The 25,078-nt window shown below is 41.0% G+C and overlaps 1 protein-coding gene across 3 annotated transcripts in view; it reads right to left on the bottom strand.

Moving 5' to 3' along the window:
• Nucleotides 1-25,078, bottom strand: part of MTREX (Mtr4 exosome RNA helicase) — a 79,294-nt gene that overhangs the window by 13,816 nt on the left and 40,400 nt on the right. For all 3 annotated transcript variants that reach the window (XM_040977541.1, XM_040977540.1, XM_040977542.1), the window contains 8 exons: nucleotides 23,825-23,997; nucleotides 23,572-23,640; nucleotides 18,234-18,362; nucleotides 13,899-14,009; nucleotides 11,242-11,430; nucleotides 8,138-8,301; nucleotides 2,310-2,415; nucleotides 431-487 (listed from right to left, as the gene is read on the bottom strand). In XM_040977541.1, the coding sequence (XP_040833475.1) occupies nucleotides 431-487; nucleotides 2,310-2,415; nucleotides 8,138-8,301; nucleotides 11,242-11,430; nucleotides 13,899-14,009; nucleotides 18,234-18,362; nucleotides 23,572-23,640; nucleotides 23,825-23,997 (998 nt within the window). The remainder of the gene's footprint in view (nucleotides 1-430; nucleotides 488-2,309; nucleotides 2,416-8,137; nucleotides 8,302-11,241; nucleotides 11,431-13,898; nucleotides 14,010-18,233; nucleotides 18,363-23,571; nucleotides 23,641-23,824; nucleotides 23,998-25,078) is intronic.

Here is a 25,078-nt window from a genome sequence, read left to right as displayed (position 1 = left end):
TCTCCCAGACCATCTTTTACTGCTTTCCCAGGAATGTTAACAGGGAGCCGATTTGGGAAGTAGAGTAACCAGGAGTTTAACTGGCATCCTTAGGGGATACCACCACCTCAGGTGGAGGTCTAATGTACAACAGCACAACACTGGTCCCAAGATTCAAGTGCTGATATGAAGGAAGAAAATTTTATGAGAAAAGACTTATAATGCTGCAGTTTTAAGATTGCACTCACAGCAGCCACACACAATCTGCTGTAATTACTAATACAAATGTCATAAAATGTTTCCAGAACAGCAGCATGTGATGGATGCCAAACTATTTCAAGTTCAACCCCAATGGAAGTAGTCTCTGTGGAATGATAAAACCATGATTACACTGTCACACATCTATTTTACATTACTATGCGTAACACACATAAACACAAAGAAGTCTTACCTGCATTTGACGAAGTGGTCCTGCTAGCTGCTCTGTTAACTTGGGCATCTCACTGGACTGCAAAGGACATATAAACACTCAAATTTATAGTACACCATATACTAGCCTGATCTGACAAATAAATGAAGCAGAGCTTTTAATACAAAATTACAAGAACCTGGTCTTTGACATTTAGTTTCTAATCAACACTTAAACTCTATAAGCAAAATCATTACTTCCTTCTTCCTATGTTATATTTTATTTCAGAGGAAAACACTGCACTGCCAAATCTGCCATGCGTGCTAGCTTTGCCCCTATCAATGGAGCAGAGGGACAGCAAGTATCAGAAACACAGAGAGCAGGTCAGTGACGTCAACACTAGCAAGTTTAACCACAATTTAATTTTGGAACATTTTTATCTAGTAGGGGAACACTTAATCAGCAGAAACTGAAAATCTGGATAAAAGAACACTAAATATAATGTTCCCAACTTTTACTTCATGGAGATACTTCTCAGCATTTCAAGCAAGAATGAGGAGTCTTGAGAAAGATCATGGGGAATGTAGATTATGAAAAAGCTACAAACAAATCTCAAAACTATTTGCAACAAAATAAACTTATTTTTTAACTTTTTATTTCTATGAACTCTGAAATATTCAAGTACAGATATTATGTAATAAGCCATAAATGGCTCCCAGATTATTTACATTTAAACAGTACTGTTTGATGTGACGAAAAAGCAACATAAAATAAATTCAACATCTCAGTCTAACGGAGTGAACACACCACTGCTCAATGGCTGCGCAGGGTCCACTATGGCTCTCAGCTCCTGCCCGCCACCCAAAGGCACGGCCCTGTAGGGAAGGCCAAGATGACTGCCTCCTGCAGTCCCCATCACACACTGCAGGTGCTTAGCTCCACTTTCCTTTAGGCCTCAACTCCAGCTTCACTCATCAGCAAGGCCTCCCCAGTCACACTAGTTAATCAGCACTTTTAATGCTCAACGATCTCTATCCGACTCTCTGGCCTCAGTTTTCTTCAAAACCTGTATTATCACGGAATGTGGACTTCCCGCCATGTTCACGTACTAGCAGTATCTCTACTGTGTAGCTCTGTGCACCACGGGAGCGGGTCTCTGGCATGGGGGCTGAGAGCCTCCTGGGAACGCGTGTATTCCACGCCAGAGTGCCTGGGGGCAGGTCCCTGCTCTGCTCCAATTCCATGTTCCTGCCAATGCCCTGGAGGGCAGCAGTGACAGCTCACATACTTGGTCCCCTGTCACCCGTGTGGGAGACGAGTTCCTGGTGATGACCTGGCCCAGACCTGACTGTGAACCTTTCGAGGGGGATCAGCCAATAGCATTTCTGACTCTGAGCTGCTCTCTGCCTTTCAAAATAAATAAATTTGTCTTTCTCATCTTTTTATCAGTTGTTTATAAGTTTTAAGTGTGACATAGACAATACATTTAACTTTTTAGAACAAACAATCCAGGACTAGCGTAGGGTGAGGTTTTATTGTAACCTCACAGATTCTTGTTTTTATTAAATTTCTCCATCTTTACTTTTATCAATCCTTTCTTTCTGTGACCAAAGGCACAGTGCCAATCAATGTGCCATTTTACAGAACCTAAAACTTTAGTCTGATAATTACCCACAAATATAACGCTACCTTATTTCCCATTGTGATGTTCTGCATTTTACTTCTTTTACTCCATTTGCATTGAAGTCATCTGATTTTCAATTATACTAAATTTGTTAAAAACTAAAAACTTTAATTGAAAAAGATCTTTCGATTTTTTGTTATTACTCATAGACATATGAAGTAACATCTATAATTTAAAATATTCACAATACTCTAAAAAATTAAGACATACATAAATGTACAAAACCTATTAACTCACATTCTCCTGAAACACAAAGCAGCTTAGCAACGCCGTTGCCTGTTCCGCAGAGAGGTCATTGAAAAGGCCGTTAAACATCATCTCGGTGAGGAGGAGCTCGTCAGCACTGTGCAAGGCCAGCAAGCAGAGAGAAAGCAGAACCCTCAGAAGTAAAGCCACACCCTCGCATGCATAAATCCTGAACATGGTTTTTAATAAAATGCATTACACAGCTATAAGAAGGAACCATGAGAAATGATAAGGAGTAATGTAAGGAAACTGCAACTCTTTATACTTATCAACACACAAATAATAATTACAGACAGGTATGTCACATAAAAATTTCAAATACCAAGATTCAAACGTTCATGGAAATAACCACTTCTCAACTCAGCTTATTGGGGGGAAAAACTCATCACCATTTATTAACTTTCTGAATGATTTGTATTTTAAAAAGATAATCAAAAAACATGCTTTAATAGAAGTCTTACGATATACAAATATACATATATATATGTATATATATACTCTGGTGTATATATATATATATGTATATTGTAAGACTTCTATTGGAAGGAGGTCTGCCTTCCAAATAGGAAGGGCCTGGGTTTGAATCCTCGCTCTACTTCCAATTCCAACTTCCTTGCAATGCACACTCTGCAAGACAGCAGCTGATGACTCAAGTGCTGAGGACCTAATTACCTAAGCCAGGATTCAAACCCAGGTATTTCTATATGAAACATAGGCCACCCACGTGAGAGAGTAAAATGTCCAGCTCCGGGACAGTTCTACCTATTTAGGACATTTTGGGAGTGCATTAACAAATAGAAGATCATTGTCTGTCTTTCAAATAACAAAACTGAAAAAAATTAAAAATTCTCAAATTCATACATATTGTTTCTATGAACTTTCTGAATTAACTCACACATGTCTTAAAGATTCTAGCTTACTAGGTCATCTTCCACTACTTTCCCAGGCCATTTTATTTTCCCAGGAGTTAGACTGGAAGTGGAACAGTTGTCCATGAACAGGTGCCCATATGGGATACCTACTATGCTACAACACAGTCCTGAAAGTCTCTTCACTAAATGATACAATAGGATTTGTGTTTTGTATAGTATCCTGAGAAAGAATCTGAAGGATGGGTTGTAGAAATTCTAAACAGTTGGGCCTGGCGGCGTGGCCTAGCGGCTAAAGTCCTCACCTTGAACGCGCCGGGATCCAATATGGATACCGGTTCTAATCCCGGCAGCCCCATTTCCCATCCAGCTCCTTGCTTGTGGCCAGGGAACGCAGTCAAGGACAGCCCAAAGCCTTGGGACCCTGCATCCATGTGGGAGACCTAGAAGTAGTTCCTGGCTCCTGGCTTCGGATCAGCGTAGCACCGGCCGTTGCACTCACTTGGGGAGTGAATCATCAGACCGAAGATCTTCCTCTCTGTCTCTCCTCCTCTCTGTATATCTGACTTTTCAATAAAAATGTAAAAAAAGAAATTCAAAACAGTAGGCAAGAAACAATGACTGCATGTCAGTCAGGTACTTTATAAAGGCATTGAGGTAGAAGACATTCAGTAAGATGCAAAAAGGCAGAAAGGACTCTATGCAGTCCCTTTCAAAAGGTACATTTTGGGAAATGTTAACGCACTTTCACGTGTACCTCTATAAACAGGAAACTTATCTTGGTAAAATAAGGAGTATTATTCTTCCAAGACAAAACCTAGCTATCAATGCTAAGAAATTCATTTCTTAAGTATTAAGCTGCAGGTTACAGCAGAAGGAAATAACTCAGTAACGCTAACTTAGGCATATGAATCATTTGAGTTCAGAGATTTAATCAAGTTCTAGAGGTATATTATTTGCCTTATTGTGTCTAGATTTATTTAACTACAAGTAGGAAAGTTGAATGATAATCACAGCTTGAAGGAAAATAAGAGGGCAGTGAGCAAGGTCCGGCTAGAAGAAATCTGGCTCACTCAGTAACTGAAAAAACCAAAAACAATCCTGGGGGCAGGTGGTTAACCCAGCAATTCAGTTTGTATCCCATACTAAGTCCCTGGGTTCAGTTCCCAGCTTCACTGCTGATGCCACCTTCCTGCGAGCGCAGGCACTGGGAGGCAGCAAGTAGCTAGGAGCTTGCTACCCACATGGGATGGCGTTTCCAGCCCGACTTCAGTCCTCTAAGCTGTCAATGAACCAGTGAATAAAAGCACTCAATTTTTTCAGTTCATTCTGAATTAACACGAACATTTCAAATCAAGAGATGTCACCTACACCTGAACTCTGGATAACTGAATTCTCTAAGATAAAAACTCGGGTAGTAATTGAAGCAGGGCAGTGAACAGTTGTCCTACTCATCAATCTCCTGGCCCATGCAGACATCTGAGATTGTACCCAGAAGATGAATGGGAAAAGCAAGTCTTCATCAAGAATGTCTGAAACCACATGTGAAGGCTGCGCTCAGGCCCTATCAGGCCCATCTGAGGACACAGAAAGACTAATTCAAACAATGACTTGTACGAATTCATTGAGAATGATGATCATCAATGAACAGGTGAAACAAGAGATGTTCAGGCTGGACACTGCTCATCGCACAGAAAATATTCATCATGGCGGGAAACAATGGTGTACTTTAAGGGCACTGCTGTGAAGTGTATTTCTACAGGCAGCCACAAGCCTACCTCCTGTTTCTCATGTTCTGCTAGCGTTGTACAGATGGCTTTGAGCATAGCTGGTGATTTCAACAGACTTAAAATGGTGTAAGATGTGAAACACAGATCCTCAGGCTGACAAACTTTAAACGCAGTTCTCAAGCTGCACTCACAGCATCTCAGGTGTGAACAGGCATATGTGACTACTTTCAGAACAGTGCAGATACAGCATATTTTCGTCATCACACAAAGTTCTACTGGATAGTGGCTACCTCTCCATAAAATGGTGGAGTCTATCTGTCATTTCAATCTGGAAAAGTCAAGAGAACGTGGTAGAAGTGATGCTGTATGATACCCAAGAGAGGTCACAACAGGTGAAGCTTGGGCAGAACACTGGGTCTGCTAGGACGTGCACTGGCTTGAGTCCCCACAAAGCATGCAGAACACTCACAGCCTAGAGGGAGCTATCAGATTACAAAATCATCTCATCTGGCCCTTCCAAGGCAGGCAGGACTTAAAATACAATAAATCCTCAGCAGGCTAATTCTTAAGTTGATAATTTTGTATGGCCCACAAATGATGCTATAAATATCCAAATGGCTCTTGGCAGGAAAAGGGCTCCGCCCCTAACAATCCTACCATCCTGAGGTTGCCCGAGCCTCCATGAACAAGAGGAAGGCAGAGAAATCCTGGTATCCCTCAAGCTGCCCCAGACTTGCAGTACTGCAACTTAATCATTTGTCTGATGACAATTATGGGAGACTCAGAAGCATCCAACTGAGCCCTTCGAATTTCTAACCCACAGAAACCATGAAAGAATGAAATGACTGTTTTTGTTTTAAATCACTTTGGTCTGAGATCATCTGTAATGTGGAATGACTGTATAAGAATGTGTGGATGTCATGTTATTTGGTATATGAATATTTATAAATGTTGTCTTCACTGAATTATGACCTCTACATATTAATAATCCTTTTTAAACTTAAAAAATAAAGCAAAAAAATTTTAAATATTTTGAAAAAATTTAAGACAATAACTTTTCAAGCAAACAGACTATACACACTTTTTCACAACAAAGAAAACCAGACAAGGCTAGCATTGAAGTTACTAGAAACAAACGGACAAGGGTTAATAACCCTTTAAATCTTGCAGAAAAAAAAGGGGGTGACTATCAAAACTCCAAATACAGTTGGTCCTTAGTGTCCATGGAGTTTGGACCCAGGATTCCCTACAAACACCAAAACCAAAATTCATTAATTAAACTGTAGCTGTATTTGCACATAACCTATAAACTCTGACAGTTTATATGTATATAAACTCTTACATAGTTTAAGTCATATAAACATAGTATATGAGTACTAGTTGCATATAAACTCTTATATAGTTTAAGTCCTACGTATAATACCTAACGTAGCATAAATGCTGCTATGGAAGGAGTCGTACTACACTGTTCTTAGAGAATAATGAACGGGGAAGAACACTGTGTTCACTGCAGACACACTTTTCCTCCACAGTATTTCTGACTGGCATTAAGCAGAATCTGCAGACATGGCATCCAAAGACATGGAAGGCTGACTGTATCTGATATTCAATTTTAATCTTGGCCCATATCACAGTGATGGCCCTTGAGTATTGGAGAAGTGGGCCACGTCAGGCTGGGCTGCAGCACCTAACAGAATGTGACAGAACTGAATCTGGGAACAAAATCTGTAGAGGACTTGTGGCCTCTCATCTTTGAGGTTGTAGCACCCACTAATTTACAAACAGAGCTGTGAGTGGTAATGGGCTGGATCACAAAACTCACCAAGAACCAACCTGACATTCATGGGGCTGGGAGGAGGCTTGGCAAGGGCAGGCTACAGCACCTGCCAGAACATGCAAAGGCTGGGACTGAGGGCAGCCCATGTCAAGTAAGGCCACTGAACCTGTCAGCATGTATGGGAACCAGGGCTGAAAGCAACACTGGCAGGGGAATTTGGAAAAGGGGTAGCCAGAGCTGGTGGTGGATTAGGCCAGGCAAGGCTGCAGCAGTCTCCTCTCCCCTACCCCCAGAAGCCTAGGAGAATAAAGCATGTATCAGGACTGGGCCTTCCAGTTCCTGATGCCTGTGCAGTGGTCAGCATGCCCAGATGTACATGGGGGACATGACAGCCAGCTCATCTAAGCCAGCAGGGGATGTCAACTGCTTCGTCAAAGGATGGAAAGCAGAACAGGTTGGACAATTCTCCTGGCCAAACTTTGCAGCATGTTCCTGGCTCTGTGGTTACACTAAGATGGACTCTGTCAATCAAGAGACCCAGAGCAGGATTCTAAGGTGTCAACAAAGAACCCTCTTCCATCTCCAGGTGCTGACTTAGTGTGACACAGGAGAAAAAACAACAAGTGAAACATGTGTCCCACTGACCTTTTCCATACCTGCCCCTCCTCACCCTAACTAGAGGCCCACTCAGGCATGTATCCCTGTCAACTATGCAAATAGTATCTAAAAAAGAAAATATTGTGTCCTGTAATACTCTGTTTTTAACACCCTATTGTTAGCTCAAAGCATCAGTAAAATCTGCAATCCCTATACAGTAACAGTTATTGCCTTGTGTTTCAAGGTGTAAAATGTTCAAAATACAAAATAAATGTATATGAAATTGTACTAAGATAATTTCAAGACTCCATGGTGTAATTTCAAGTCAAAGGAAATTCATTTTTCTAACCTCTCAATTTGAAAACAGTCTGTGCTTAATGTAGAATATACTGTAAAAAGCTTACATTTTTTAAAAACTCTTTTTCATAAATACCCGTTATTTAAAGCAGTAATTTCAATCACTTCTTGGCATTTTGGCTAAGATCAAATGTAAAACAGTAATCCCGTTGTAGAGGCAGGTGTTTGGTTGTGGCTGGACTACCACTAGAGAAGCTAGCACCCCATATTCCGATGCCTGGGTTCAAGACCAAACTCTACTCTCCATTCCAGCTTTCTGCCAGTATGCCCTCCAGGAGACAGGAGCCAATGACTCAAGTCCCTGGCTCACTGGCAGCCCTGTGAGTTCCTGGCGCCCAGCATCGGCTTGGCCAGGCACAGGGCAGCGCAGGCGCCTGGGAAGTGAGCTAGTGAGTAGGAAATCTTTGTCTCTCTGCCTTTCCAATAAAATAGGTAAAAACAGCAATCCTAGTTTAAAATCAACCTCCTAGAAAAACAGCTAGACTTTACCTGCTTATCTCACAGGCCACTCGTCCTTTCATTTCAATGACATCAGAAGAAGTGGCAAAGCCCAATCTTCTTAAAACACGTTTGCGACATTTGAGCTCATCCATTTGTAGGACAGTTCTTGCTTTCTTCAGTTCTCGCTTTGCAGACTTAATATCTATTGCAATCTAAGCCATATAAAATAGAAAATTCAATACCAAAGTGAACAATGTAAAATGAGATTTACTCATGATCAAAACTAAATATTTTATAAAAACACTATAATATCATTTTCTATTAAAACATCCTCTGTTGTGTGTGTGGGTGGGAATTGCTAGGGGTGGGGAAGTTGCATTTTCAATGTCTTCCATTATCCATTTATTTCTTCCAGCAATCCTAAAAAGAAGGGAATAGTAAATCTGCATCTGACAAATAGGAAACAGGCACAGAGAGATTACTAAGCTTAAAGTCAGAGTCAGTGAGTGGTAGAAGTCCAGGCCACCAGATTTCCAAATCCAAGCTCTGTGATTACTCTGCCACGAGCACAGCTTTTCTAACTCCATCAACAGAAGCAATACTTGCTAAGCTAGACAACATGACCTATCAGATCCATTCAGCTCCCTGTTCATCTCCCTAGGAAAGCAGTGGGAGATGGTCCAACTACTTGGTTCCTGCACTTCCATGGAGACCCCAGATGAAGTTTCTGGCTCCTGGCTTTGGCCTGGTCCAGCCTTGATTACAGAGGCTATTTGGGGAATGAACCAAAGGATAGATTTATCTCTCTCCTATCTCTGTAACTCTGCCTATCAAATAAATAAATTCTTTAAAGGCTATGTAAGGTTCCACTGTTTGGGTAGGCATAATTCACACACCTCGTTTTCTATTGATGAACAATTTTTTTGGCTTTATTAAACAATGGCATGAGAACATCTACTTGTACCATCTGTTTTCCACTTTCAGTTCCTAAAGGTAGAAAAGCTAGCTCTGAAAGCAAGTGCTTAAAATGTTGACAGTCAAGAGGCCACATCTGGAAAGCTTGTTAGGCAAGGATAAGGGATATTATATTTGTCACAAATTGACTAGGAAGCCACAAAAGAACTTTACATTTCCATAAATTGCTAATTCTTTGTATTTTTCATTGCAATGTGTTTGCATATACAATTATATATACATTATACACACATTATATATACATTATTGACAATAGGAAAGGGAGAGAAGAAAAGGAGGGGAAAAAACCTCATGTATTCACTGCTATAGCACAACCACTGAGAGTTGAGAGCATGTTTTTACTTCTCTTAAATTATAATTATAGTCCACGTGAATTTTAGATGCTGGTTCTGTAATGTCAGCACTGTGGCCCGATGGCTTAGGCTGCGGCCTGCAATGCCAGCATCCCATACATACACAGATATGTCCAGGCTACTCTGCTTCAGACACAGCTTCCCGCTTGGGACCTGGGAAAGCACTAGCTCAAAACCGTAGGCCCTTGCCAGCTATGTGGATGAAACTCCTGCCTCCTGGGTTGCCTGGCGCAGTCACAGCCATTGTAGCTATTTGATGATTGGACCAGAAAATGGAAGACCTTCCTGTTTTCTCCTCTCTTTGTATTTGGCCTTTCAAAGGCTTAAAATCTTTAAAAAAAAAAAAAAAAAAAGTGTATGTTCTTCCATACTGTTACTGTAGAGTTTTCCTTAAAAGTTTATATGGGCCAGAGTCATACACTCAGGCCTAAATGAAACTATACGACCAGTTGAGACAGAATTTCCATGAATGCTTTTCAACCAGGCTTAAGTCTCCCTGTTCTTGTCCTGTGGAAACTGTTAAGGCTGGTTCTGGCACCCATGTGGGGACTGACTGGCAGCAGGGAGGGAGCTGCTGTGATGATCCTGGTGAAATGAACAGCTCAGAATCACAGCTGCATACACTTGCAGAAGTAACCAAAGCCTCCTCTAATTCCTCATCTTGAGAAAAGCTTCCACAGGTCTAAGAACCCTGCAGGCTGGACAGAGCAAGTTCACTGGGCTCTGCTGGATACAGTATCACATAATATTAGTTCACAAAAAGCTGCAAAGGTTTTGGTGCAAACATATAATCTATTAAGTCAAGTGAGTTTCTAATCATATATTATACAACAAAGACTGAACTTTAGAACAGCTAGTGATGGAAGAGGCCAATAAGTTACAATAAAACATGTGACCCCTTAAATCTTAAAATCTCGTGATAAAAATGTAATGATAAAAAGAGTATGTGACAAAGCTGAGACAGCACCAGATTTAATAGAGGAAGTGACACCTGACTGAATAAAAAACAGCAGCTCAAGAAGTGGAGAGGAACCCCGGAAGCAGTCGGGCTCCTGGCATTGGCACAGCCCAGCTGGTGCTGCCAACTGGAGAGTGAATTAGTGGATACAAGTGAAATCCTGAGTTCCAAACACAGAAAAAATCTTTTAAAACAGAGATAAATAGATAATGAAGAGGAATGCTTTCACTTCAAGAAGTTTTTGTTAAAAATCTTATTTAGAACGGTTATTAACAATGCTTTTACTGAGTACAGAGTATAATTAATGCCCCTAAAAAGCTGACCTAGTACCACTTCGCACTACAAGGATGACTGTAATTAAAAACAGGCAAGAGTAAGTGTTCAGAGAACATGGAAAAATCAACATCATCGACTGCTATGTATTTGCAAAACGATATAGCTATGTTGCACAATTTTTCGGCAGGTTCTCAGAGTTAAATACAGTTATCGCATGACCCAACAATTCCATTCAATCTTGCTAAACAGAAAACATGTCTACACTTGTCTCAAATAAATTCAAAAACAAACAAAAACACAGTAAGTTCACACTGGCATTATTCAAAAAGCTAAAAAGTGTGAAACAACCAACTGATAAATGGTCAAACAACATAAGTATACTCATACAACTGAATAATTTAAAAAATTACTGATTCAATCCACATCATGAAGGAGCTTTCTTCCACTGAATATGGTAAAAGGAGGCTTGAAAATGAGCAATGTTTAGTGAAAGGAATACACTAAAGCTACATGATTCTACACAAGGAAGTGAAAACACTTACATACTCCAACAGAGAATTCTGTACACACACGTTAATTTTCTGCCATACCTGTGCCTTTTTTTCACAAAGTGTATACACAGTTTCCAAATTTGGATCATTGTGAAGTGGATGAGAATACATGCGATGCTCAAAAGCTTCTATTTTCTGAATGACCTTTTTCAGTCCTTGGTCCTGAATGCCCATGTCATCGATAGGATCTAGTAAGGGCACACCATCAGGAAAACGTTTCTGAACTTCCTACAATAAAGCATGAAAAATTAATTCTTTCACTTACAAAATCAGCAAGACAAATTTTTTTCTATGTGCATGATCATGAGAAGTCTGCATATGTAATTCTTTTTTTGCACTGAAATTGGGGACATTTTCCTACTGTCCTCCACAAGTCTTTTTTAATATTGCACTATGATTTACTGGCATAGGAATGTATTGTAATTTATTAATAAATCTAGTTCTGCATTAGCCAATAGTTACAGATGTGGTCCAAAATGTTACTGATAAATCCATTAGAGCACATGTGTAGGTTAAAAATAATCTTATAATGAGCATCTCTGCCAAACACCTCTTTAGGATTGCTCCCAGTGAGGGCATGCATTTCTGACTTAAAAGACATAAACTTGGGCCCGGTGCGATAGCCTAGTGGCTAAAGTTCTCACCCTGAACGCGCTACGATCTCATATGGGCGCTGGTTCTAATCCCAGCGGTCCCGTTTCCTATCCATTTCTCTAGTTGTGGCCTGGGAAGGCAGTTGAGGACGGCCCAAAGCCTTGGGACCCTGCACCCGTGTGGGAGACCTGAAAGAAGCTCCTGGCTTTTTCTTTTTTTTTTAAGATTTATTTGTTTCTATTACAAAGTCAGAATTATACAGAGAAGAGGCAAGACAGAGAATATCTTCCATCTGATGATTCACTCCTCAAGTGATTGCAATGGCCAGTGCTGCACTGATCTGGAGCCAGGAGCCAGGAACCTCCTTCAGGTCTCCCACATGGACGCAGGGTCCCAAGGCTTTGGGCCGTCCTCGACTGCTTTCCCAGGCCATAAGCAGGGAGCTGGATGGGAAGTAAAACCGCCGGGATTAGAACTGGCAACCATATGGGATCCTGGTGCGTTCAGGGCGAGGACTTTAGCCACTAGGCCACAGTGCTGGGCTCATCTCCTGGCTTTTGATAGATTGAGTTTCAGCCGTTTTGGCCACTTGGGGAGTGAATTAGAGGACAGATGATCTTCCTCTCTGTATATCTGACTGTCCAATAAAAATTTTAAAAATATCTTAAAAAAAAAAAGATATAAACTTCTAGGGCATGGCACTGTGTTGCAGTAAGTTAAGCTGAAATGCAGGCATCTCATATGGATGCTGGTTCAAGGTCTGCAAAGAGAAGTTGTTCCTGGCTTCGCGCTGGCCCAGCCCAGCCAACAGGGCCAGCTGGGGAGTGAACCAGCAGATGGAGGATCTCTTGCTTGGTCTCTCCCCCAAACTGTGTTTTACAAATCTTAAAGGGTTATGACATTTTTTTTTTTTTTGCTGCCTTCAAAAAATAACACGATGAGAGGCTGATGCTGTGGTATAGTAGCCTAAGCCTCCACCTGTGGGGGCTGGCTGGTCTACGTCCAGTCCAGCTCCCTGCTCACGGCCTGGAAAATTAGCAGAGAGAATGGCTCAAGGCTTTGGGCTCCTGCACCCACAGGGAGACCCAGGGCAAACTGCTTCTGATTGGCCCAGCACTGGCTGTTGTGGTTATAGGGAAAACGAACTAGCACATGGAAGGTCTCTGTTTCTCCTTACTTTGCTTTTCAAAATTAAAATAAAATTTAAAAAACACAATTAATGAGTATATGACTTCAGAGAAGTCAAAGCTCACTGCAGCTGGCATTCCATCTGGAGATTTCCCCATCGAAAGGCTAAAACAGGAGTTAGTAACTTACAAATTGTAACAGGAGGGTGGAGGAGTACAATCAGACAAAGGGGTCAAAGACATCTGAGCATGGCTAAATAGGCACAAATGCCAACTTTTTCAACAAGCCAGTATCTTGTGAAATGCATACGTTATAGTTTCCAGACATGCTTGCCATACCTAGCAGGTACCAGTGTCAACACAAACACAGTAAGAGGATTTTAAAAATCAAGTTGGCAAGTTCATCAATAAAGATGACTGAGTCATAGGTAAGTAAACCAAAAACAGAGAAAACATTTAAATGTTAGTTAAAAAGTTAAAAAACCTCCAAAAGAGGTTCTGTTCCCAGGCTGGGTTCCCTGTTTACCCCAATACATGGTAGCTGATGTGAGGACCGAGGAAAACAGTAGTCTAACATTATTTACAGATCCATCTTTGAATCTCAGTGAATTCGGTACTATAGTTAATGTCAACGATTGAGCATCTTATCATGGGACATAGCACAATGATGTGTAAGACAAAAAACCAAGCCTGAACTTTTTGAATAAATTTCAATTAAAATTCTTTTTAAGATTTAAAATAGCAATTGAAAACAAACCAAATTCAGAAACAAAGCCATGCTTTTTCCAGAATGGCAGCATTTTTGCAATCTTATAATGACCATCTTAGATTTCTGTTCGTAATGCTATCATTTCTCAGTGTTCTTATATTTTCTGGAAAAAAAAGGAATATTTTAAAAGTATTTCCATTACCTTTGTATAACCTTATATTTTTATAGTATCCATTAGAATCAATTTCTAAAATTGACTTGCATACCTGTATTGATTTTAAAACACTCTGTCTGTTGTCCACTGGCCGCAGGTCTTTAGGAATGTAAAGCCGAACACTGCTGATGGCAGACAGGAGATGCACCAAAACTGGGACAACCTAGGAACAAAAAGTTACATAATAAGGAGTCTGAAACTGCATACTTTGAAACTCTGTCATTTCCCAATGCTGGACCTTACGATGCAGAAGCATTTCCATTATGGCAGGGATCAGAAGTAGATACAAACCACTGAGGAGTAGCCTGTTACTACTGAAGATTTTTAAAATACAAGCCTGATTCTAAATAACAGGAAAATGAATATCAAAAATAAAAGATCCCTCCAATACAGAATCCTTATTTTATTTTTACTTCTTCAGTATCTGGCTTTATTTATTTTTTTTACTATATAACAGTGGTAGCACAACAAAAGACAGACTTCTGTTAAACAGATTTAAATAGCCAAGAAAAGTTCATGTTAGTCTGGATGAGCTGGAATGATGAGGAAATAGAGTATCTCAAGCAGAGAAAATAGCATTTACCGTTAAATACAATCCTGAAAACACACATCTCAATGCCTCTTCTACTTCCTCTAGTCAAAAACACCCTACCCTCACCATCAAATATGTCATTTACCTTCCTTTAATTTTTCTTGATTTTGATGGACCAGTGGCATAAAATGAAACCAGGTTAGTATTTTCACAGATTGCCTCATCAGCATACTATTCTCTCACAGTTATTTTTTATATAAATCAAGGATCATTGATAAAACAACTGTCATTAGTTTAACAAATTCAGTGTCTTACTGAAAAAAAATGGTCCAATAGTTAAACACAGGTTCTAGAGGAAAGCCAGTTTGAATTCAGTCTTTAGCTAGCTATGTGATCTGGGTTAATTATCTACTATTCAAAAATGAAGTATTTATTTATTTTGGAAGTTAGAGATACAGAGACACAGAGAGAGATGTTCCATCAGATGCTGAGTCCCCAGATGGCAGCAACAGCCAGCACTGGACCAGCCAGAAGTTAGGACCCCGGAGTTTTATCTAAGTCTCCCATATGAGTAGCAGGGCCTAAGCATTTAAGCCCTTTCCTGTTGATTTTCCCAAGCCAATAGCAAGGAGCTGAATCGAAAGTGGAGTAGCCAAGGCACAAACAGCAGCCTATATGGGATACTGGCATTGCAAGTGGTGGTCTTACCTGCTATGCCACAATGGTGATTTCAGTTTCCTCATAAATAAAAGGAAAATAATAGTCTACTTCTCTTGCTCAACTATGAGAAATAAAGGAGGCAGTGTGTATAAAATACTTCTTAGTGCAAAAACACTTTATAAGCTATATTTTTATTATAAATTGTTCAACAGAGGCCTGCATGGTGGCGAAGCAGGCTAAATAAATGCTCTGTGACAATGGCATCCCATAATGGTGCCGGTTTGTGTTCCAGCTCCTCCACTGATCTAGCGCCCTTCAAATGCCTGGGAAAGCAGTGGAAGACGGCCCAAGAGCTGGAGTCCCTGCACCCATGTGGGAGACTCAGATGAATTCAACACACACAGGGATCTGAACGCTTCCTTCCAAACAAAATAAAACTATTCCTTAAAGATCTGATTCACAGGAAGACAGAAACTGTTCCATTTCTAAGGCTGAACCCCATAATAAACTTCAGGCAGCAAATGGTCAACTATCACATTAATTATAGGAAAGAGTTACAAAGGCTGATCTAAAAATGTCTCCTTAAGTACAGAAAAGGGAGATCCCAAGACTTCCCTAATTAGAACCATGAAGTTTTATAAATAGGAGGTTAAAGGTTTTAGAATGAGATGAATAGCTGGCATTAAATCACCAAGTGCACTGAGATTTAAAAACATGTATAGGTAGTTTATTCAGCTTTCTAAACTGAATTACTTCTAGAAAATGACTTAGAATTTAGGCTCATAATGCTATAACTTTGGTCTATGTAAGTCCAAAAAATCAGATGCAAGTGTTGAAAATTTGTTAAAACAGCAGGAATACTTTTATCCTTCAGACTGGAGATCTTTCCAAGTTGGTTATGAATTAGTTTCCCCCTCCCAAACAAGCAGGCAAATCGGCAGATAATAGATTAGATATCTCCTAGAAAGGTTTATAGAGGGGCTGGCACCACAGTGGGGTAAGGCAAGGCCTCGGCCTGTGGTATCCTATTTGGGTGCTGGTGTGAATCCCACTGCTCCGCTTCCTACCCAGCTCCCTGCTATGACATGGGAAAACAGTAGAAGAAAGTTCGAGGCCTTGGGACCCTGCGTGGGAGAGAAGGTTAAGGTGCTCTTGGGAATACCCGGATCCCACAGTGACGTGCCTAGGGACCCATTTGGCTCTGCTCTACACTGCAGCTTCCTGCCAATGCTAAGACCTGAACTAAGTAAGTTTCTGTCTCCAGGCTTCAGTCTGTCCCAGCCCTGACTGCTGTGGGTATGTGGGAAGTGAACCAGCAGATTCGAAACCTCTCCCCACCTTCTAAATAAATAAAATCTACTCAAAGAAGATGTGCACCAAAACAGATTTATATTTTCATCCCACTTGTCTAAGAAATTTTTTAAAAAGATTCATTCGCTGTAACTTGAAAGCCAGAGTTAGAGAGGGAGAGATAGAAAGACCATCTGCTGGTTCATCATCAGTGGCCACAACAGCCAGAGCTTAGCCAGTCCAAAGCTGGGGGTTAGCAACTTCTTCCAGGTCAAATACAAGATCTATGTAATTCAAAGGCAGAGAGAGAAACAGTATTAGGTTAAACAACTGTAAATTTCTCTTTCTCTCTCCCTGTTTCTCTCTCTCTGCAAGTACTGGGTCCTGGCCACCTATTAGGGTGACTTCCGGCTTTGATCTTACCCAGACCTGCCTCTTCCAGGCATTTGGAAAGTGACCCAGCAGATGGAAAATCAACCTATTTCCCCTCTCTCTGTAACTATGCTTTCCAATTAAAAATAAGGAGGTCTTAAAAAACATTGGGTAGGCATTGTGGCACAGTGAGTAAAGCTGCCACTTTCAATGTAACAACCCACAATGGAGCCAGTTTGGGTCCCAGCTGCTCTATGAATGAGCTGAGGAAAGCAGTGGTAGATGGGCTAAGGGTTTTGGCTTGCCACCCACATGTGAGACTTGGATAAAGCTCCTGATTCCTGACTTCCACCTGAACCAGCAGCGGCCCTTCCTACCATCTGCAAAGAGAACTGACAGTTGAAAGATCTCTCTGGGGCCCGGCGCGGTGGCGCAAGTGGTTAAGTCCTCGCCTTGCACGCCCGGGATCCCATATGGGCGCCGGTTCTAATCCCGGCAGCCCCGCTTCCCTTCCAGCTCCCTGCTTGTGGCCTGGGAAAGCAGTTGAGGACGGCCCAAAGCTTTGGGAACCTGCACCCGCGTGGGAGACCTGGAAGAGGCTCCTGGCTTCGGATCGGCATAGTATCGGCCCGTTGCGCTCACTTGGGGAGTGAATCATCGGATGGAAGATCTTCCTCTCTGTCTCTCCTCTCTGTATATCCGCCTTTCCAATGAAAAAATAAAAAAAAAAAAAAAAAAAAAAAAGATCTCTCTGTAACTGCCTTTCTAAATAAATATCCAAATCTCTTTAAAAAACAAACCACAAAAAGAAAAACATTGAACTTATTCTTTAATTCCATTTTCCACAACCTTTCTGAAATACCATCATATTGTTCATCTAAGCTGCAATTACATCTGCAATTACAAACGTAAGTGTTTTGGGTACAATGACTGTATGACAAATTGTAGTTTTAGATTTACTCATAGGCACACAGGCAACTGGTAAAGTATTTAAAAATAAAGCCATACAAATTTGTATTGCTGGTAGCTTTGTGTAAAACTTGAATAATTAGGGGCGAGCAAGGTGACACATCAGGCTAATCCTCTTCTGTGGCACTGGCATTCCATATGGGGAGCCAATTTTAAATCCTGGCTGCTCTGTTCCACTTCTGATCCAGCTCCCTTCTAATGATCCCTGAAAAAGCAGTTGGTGAATGGCCCAAGGCCTGGAACCCTGCAGTCACAAGGGAGACCTGGAGGAAGCTCCCGATTCCTGGCTTCCTTGGCCAATTTGGCCACTTGGGGAAGGAACCACAGATAGAAGGTCTCTCGGTATCCTTCTGTCCCTTTCTCTCTGCAACTCCTTCAAGTAAAAATAAACAAATCTTAAAAATTGAATAAATATTTTTCATTTTTTATCCAACACCACTCAACTTACCATAATTCAATCCAAGACAATGATGTTGAAAACTTAATTTCAGAAGCATGACAAGTGAGGTAATTAACACAATTCACAAAATATCTAAAATCTGAAGAGGAAATTAAAATACAAACCTGCATCTCTCCTTTTTCATCAGGCTTAGCTGGCTTTGCTGCCTCCGTAGCTGAATTTTTCAAGCTCTCTTTACTACAGCGCAGAAGCACTTCTACAACATATAAGGGATCCAGCTCACCAGAATTAGGCTAGAAAAGACAAGAGTAAAGGTTCCATGTGTACAGGGCCTCTTCTCAGCACCTGGCATGACTTGCACATACTGCAATAAATTTTTATGTTTCTAGTTGATAAAAGAAGGTTGTTGCACGGCATCGTATAACATATTTCAAGATGTGGCAAAACACAAATAACATTTTTTATGAATTCCAATATCATAGCATTATCAGTATCAATTATGACATTATACTTTTTAAGTTCCTCATAACTATATGATGATTTATTTAATATTGTTATACTAAAATTAGAAAAAGGAAACTAAAAAATCATGAATAAAACACGCTATATATTCATAACATCCTAATGACATATAAAAAAAAGACAGTTAAGTTTGTTTAATTAGTATGTTGGCACTCCTATTATATAGTCTCTGATCATCTTAAATCTTTCAAATGGTAATTAAAATAGAATTTCTCCTTACTTTTAAATAAAATATTTACATGGTCTCTTCTGTATAAAATAGATGAAAGCAAAGTTTCACTGATGGGATCAAGGCAAAGACCTGACTAACCCTCACCACAATTTATCTATCTATATAAATTAATTAAACTAACTTAATTAATTTAAATAAATAAATTCTGGCATTTTGGCAATCTTTACATAGTTGGTTAAGGCACAAAGGGTCAAGGGCTAGAAGCAAGTGGGTAAGACCATTGCTTCCACATTAATATTTTTTTTTCTGTATCTGGGGTAAGGGAAGAGGTAAAGGGAAAAACCACACCGTTTCCCACCCATCCCAGGTCCCTGAGGTGGGGCACACTCGGACGGTCCTGCTCAAGCTGTTTTGATAGTTCAACAGTTCTGAACTGCTGCCAATCTTGCCTCTCCAAGCGTGATGTACTCTCTTCAGGATATAGTTTCTTCATGGTTGGGGTTCTGAAATCAGCAGTTCAGTTGGAGGAATCCCCAGAAAAATCTCATTTTTGAGGTGATCCCAGACCTGATTTTTATGGGCTTTTGCCAGTACAGGGTCTGGCACAGTCTGTCGCCCCAATCAGCTTATGCATATGCTGGTGGTTGCAATTGCTAGGTCAGTTCTGTTTCCAACCCTGTCATCCACTTGAACCAATGGGTGTTGTAGTCCAGCCCAATCCTGCCCGCTACATACTTGGCCCTCAAGCAAACCAGTGGGAGCTGTAGCCTAGTCAAGGCGACTCCCCATAACCCCCACCAGGCCTGCCTCCTACCCTGGTTCCCATGTATGTACTGCAGACTTGTTCAGTCTATCCCACATCCCATTTAGCTCTCTTCACGTCAATGAGCATGTAAGAAAGCACAGTCTATGTCAAAAGCTGAAAATTTGTCAACAAACGACAGTGAATCCCTGTCAAAAATCAATTCCTGCACAAAACTATCAATTGTCTTTGAAAAGTCAAACATATTTTCAAACAAACCAAAAACAGAACCAGTTATTTCAGATCACTGAGTTAAAATTTCCCATTTTTTATCACATAAAGAAAACTAAATACGCATTTTTATCTTACAAGAAGTTTCAGAACATTTTATAAAAAGCAAAGATAAAGATAACATTTAGGCTAGCTAAAGAATCTGCAAATATTATGTACATAGTCATTATGAGATTAGTTTTATAAAGGCTGAATTAAATAAACAGGACCACCAACTCTTCATGAGCAGCCAATGATTTTAACTAGCATAGGGCCTACTGTATTAAGCTCTTCAAGGGGATAAAAGCTCACTGAGTTACATCCATTCCACAATCTGAAAGAGTGAATTAACTTTAATTTCTTAGGAGATATGCTGAATACATGGGAAAAAAAAAACCTGTTGAGACATATAAAAAACCTTTATTGTATGTAAGTAATCTAGAACTCTTGCAGATGGATTTACCTCTAATCCTATGAATTTTATATGCAAAATTTAAACAAGTTTTAGCATATTTTTAACAGAGGTGACCTTAAAATTCCACTAAATCACACATACATAATTAATTGTCTTCAAGCAACCAAAACCACTTACAGAAGTATGCTCATGTTAACATACAAACACATCTGAAAGTTTTCTTACAACATTATGCCAAAATTTCCTGGGGCTGGCACTGTGGGTAAAGTGTCAAAGTCTCCACGGTTTCCAGTTCCAGCTGCTCTACTTCTGATCAAGCTCTCTGTTAATTGCCTGGAAGGACATCGGAGGATGGCCCAAGAGCTCAAGTCACCATGGAACAGGCCCGGTTGAAGCTCTTGTATCCTGACTTTGGCCGGCCCAACTTTTGTTAATTTTGCCATGTGTGGAGTGAACCAGCAGACAATCTCTGCCTCACCACATCACTCTTTCAAAACAAAGCTTTATAAAGAGAAATTTTTCTATTAAAAACACTTCCTAAAATGTTATAAAAGTCTCAGCTAACTTCTTCCAGTTCCATGCTTTAAACAGAATGATGATCATTATTTTTATGCCTCCTATATATATATATATATATATATTTTTTTTTTCTTTTAAAGAGAGAGGTCCTCCATCTACTGGTTCACTCCCAAAATGCCTAATCCAAACCCAGGAGCCAAGAGCCAAAAGCTTCTTTCATGTGGGTGCAGGGACCAAGGACTTGAGTCATCCTCCACTTCTTTCCTAGACCATTAGCAGAAAGCTGGATAGGAAGTAAAGCAGCCAGGATATGTTCTGGCATCCACATGGAATATTGGCCCTTGCAAATAGAGGATTAACCTGTTTTGCCACTGCTATAACTCCTAATGTCCTCCTGGCTTCAGATCCACTTAGTTCCAGCCATTAAGGCCGCTTGGGGAGTGAAGCAGTGGACGGAAGATCTTCCTCTCTGTCCCTCCTTCTCTCTGAAAAATCTGCCTTTCCTAGGAATACTATGCCACAGCGTTGAAGGCAAAGGCTGAGACAGGTGAAGGGCTAAGCCAACTGGGTCAGAGCACCCACTGGCATACGTGCAATTGAGGGCTGGGAATAGACTCGGTTGGGGAGCTGTGAGAGTACACCCTTGCTGGGTTGGGATACCCACGAGAGGGTGGAGGGTGTGAGAGCTGTAGTGGGGGATGCATTCTGGTTTAGATTTGGCTGTTATCTCCCTAGGCACGATTGTGGACTGGAGCTTGGTGCACCAAGCTGGGTTGCACCTTCACCATCTGGCACTCTGGAAAATCTGGGTAGATGTAGGATGAACTAGGCTGGGTCTGCCCCTACTGAGCCATGTGTGAGTGTCTGGGTATGGACAAGCCTTGGCTGGGGTGAAACAGCCAACACCAAGAAATGGAATGGATTGAAGGCCAGCAATGAGGGCTGGCCCATGGAACCACCAGTACGTGCAAGACCTGGCATAGGGAGAGGTTCTGAAGGAGGAGCTTGTGAAACTCCTCTGTTGGAACACAGTCCCTACATGCGAGCACAAGAACCATGATAAGGAGCAACCTAGACCAGGCCAGAGGAAGATACCCACCATCATACATATGGCATAGGTGAGGGGCAGAACAGACTGAACCCATTCACATCAACCGCTGGCAAATTCGAGCACCAGCATAGTGTGGGTCAGGCCAGTTTCGGTCACAACACATACCAGTACATATTAAAGAATGCCAAGGTGAGATGAGCCATACCAGACGTGGTTGCAGTACCCAAACAGCACATGTGATAATCAGGGGGAGGAGGCAAAACCAACAGGGGAAAGTGGGCTCCCCTGCTGGACAACCACTCCCACTAGAGCATGAATTGGATAGGAGCAGACCAGACTAGGCAGGGCTATAACACCCGTTGGCCTCATGTGAGCTAGACAGGGAAGGGCCATGGTGGGGCTGACTGTTCGGACTGGTACAAGCAAAAATTAGAATGGGTGAGGGTTGGTTGGGCTTAGCCACATCATCAGATGGCAGAGGCTGGCACTGGGGGCAAATTCTGTTAAGTTAAATGGCAGAACCACCTGGAGAGTACATAACCTGGGAGTGGGTGTGGCCTAGAAGGAAAATAGTGGGCACCTCCCTCAGGGTTACCACTCTCACTGGACAGCACGAAAACCAGGACAGGGGCAGGGATGGCTAGACAGAAAAGCACCTGCCAGTAGGTATATGGGCTGGATAGCAGGTTGATTGAGTTGAACTAGCCTTCAATGCCCATTGACATGTACGAGAGCTAAATGGGATGTGGGACAGACTGGACAAGCCTGCAGTACATACTGGCAAGGTGGGAACCTTGGTAGGGAGCCAGGGTAGGGGGCAGGCCTGGTGGGGGTTATGGGTGGAGTAGCCCTAACTAGGCTGCAGCTCCAATTGGTTTGTGTGAGGACCGAGTATGAAGTAGGTAGGATCAAGCTGGATTACAACACCCATTGGTTCAAGTGGATGACAGGGCTAGAAACAGAACTGACCCAGCAACTGCAACCACCAGCATATACATAAGCTGATTGGGGTGACGGACTGTGCCAGACCCTGTACTGGCAAATGCACACAAGAATCAGGTTTGGAATCATCTCAGATGAAGTTTCTTTGGAGATCCCTCCAACTAAACTGCTCAGAACCCCAACCATGAAGAGGCTATGTCAACCAGTGGATTCTGAATAGGTTTCATCATGATTGGAACAGCGAGACTGGCAGCAATTCAGAACTGCTGAACTATCAAACAGCTTGAGCAGGACCGTCAGAGCGTGCCTCACATTGGGGACCTGGGAGGGTTGGGAGGCTGGGTGGGGCTTTTCCCTTTGTTTCTCTCTTGACCCCAGATATAGGCAAAAAAAAAAAAAAATGATATTAGTGTGGAAGTAATGGTCTTACCCACTTTCTTCTAGCCCTTGACCCTTTGTACCCTAATCAACTAAGTAAGATCATTTAAAAAATCAATAAATAAATTAAGGAAGAAAAAAAGAAAAATCTGCCTTTCCAATAAAAATAAACAAATTTTCATAAAAAAAAAATAAAAAGTCTGAGCTTCAAAGTCAGAAGCTAAGAGCAGATTTATTAAAAACAACAAAACAGAAACTGATTAACTCAAACAAAAAAGCAAATTACGATGCATTTAAAATCTTTTGCTGTTATCTAGAAGATAATCATATTATTCAAACAGCAAACTGTACAATTACTCAAAAATTAATTTTTTACAGAATTTATCATCAATCCTCTTTAAAGTAATTTCTATTTAGACAAATTTCATTAGTCTGAAGAAATGTTTCAGTAAAAATCTACATACAATTCTGCATTAAGGAGGATGGGTTACCTTAACATTTGATTTTTTTGAGAAATTCACCACTACTCCCCAGCCGAAGTCATCACCTTCATTTTTCACCTAAAAATAAAGTGATAATAATTCTGTAGAAATAAATCAACAGTAAATTTCACTGGTTTCTAAAACAAGGAAAAATAATATAATGAACATAAACTACTCTAGCAAAAAAGCTAAGAAAAAAATCATCACCTTCATTCAAAATATTTTTAAAGATTCAAAATCATATAAGGAAATAATGGCATACCTTTACCAAGCGACCTGGTTGTAGAAACGGTAAACAGTATTTTGGTTTATGAATATATTCTTCAATTTCTTTGCCCAGTTTGGCAAGCTGCTGTCTAATCTTGTAATAGATGACAACATTTTCTTCATTGGGTATTACTATTTTATTATACTGTTCTTCTGAATTCTTTACCTCTGTAAACAAAACAGATGAGTGACTTAAAATTACACATTTTTCATGTTGTTCTAACACAACTCTAGGCGAAAACATTAAGCTTCCATAGATCACAAGTATAGAGGAAAAGCTTCTTTGTAGATGACCATTAGAAACGGTGTCTAGTTTCCTTTCTCCATGAAATGTTTCCTTTTCTATCTCTTCTTGTAATTCTGCAATTCAACGTAAAGCTTCGTAAAGCTTCAAAATGTGTCTCAACTGGCAACCTAGTTAATTCTGTCCATTGGAAATTCAACTCAGACATTCCAAGTGGGTGGAATTCAACTACGTGAGCCATCACATGTTGCCTCTCAGGTCTGTGCTAGACTCAGTACTATTTCAAACCCTTGTCTTACTCCACAGCACTACCCAGAAACAGTGCTGTTAATTATTACACCATCTATTGTATTGTAAAACAAAGATTAATTCTAGTCTTCTAAGGATAATATTATATTTAAGGATGTAAAAACAATACCAGATCTCTTGAAACAGTTCTAATAGTAACAATAATAAGAGGAAGTATTACCCCTCCAAATTTCACAGTTTCACAACATTAGAAAAACAGGCCTTGCTCCTTTCAAAACAGAGGCACACATGCAGGAATAACTCCACTGCAAGAGCTACAAGTGAAGGGAAACAACAGCAGGGAGCGTACTTGATGTGGCCTGACATCCTTCGCAGTGGTTAAAGGTCCTCGCCTTGCACACCCGGGATCCCATATGGGCGCCGGTTCTAATCCTAGCAGCCCCGCTTCCCTTCCAGCTCCCTGCCTGTGGCCCGGGAAAGCAGTCGAGGACGGCCCAAAGCTTTGGGACCCTGCACCCGCGTGGGAGATCCGGAAGAGGCTCCTGGCTTCGGATCGGCATAGCATCGGCCGTTGCGCTCACTTGGGGAGTAAATCATCGGACGGAAGATCTTCCTGTCTCTCCTCTCTGTATATCCGCCTTTCCAATAAAAAAAATAATAATAAAAACGAATCTTTAAAAAAAAAAAAAACAAGTCAGAACTACAATGGGAAAAAAAGAGTTGAAGTTTGAGAAGAGAGGATACGAGAAAGGGAGA

Source organism: Ochotona curzoniae, unplaced genomic scaffold (genome assembly GCF_017591425.1).
Source record: "Ochotona curzoniae isolate NIBS_2020 unplaced genomic scaffold, NIBS_Ocur_1.0 contig_2754, whole genome shotgun sequence".
Taxonomy (NCBI): Eukaryota; Metazoa; Chordata; class Mammalia; order Lagomorpha; family Ochotonidae; genus Ochotona; species Ochotona curzoniae.
Note: the sequence above shows the minus strand (reverse complement) of the source record. Positions and strands in the feature narration are given on the sequence as shown.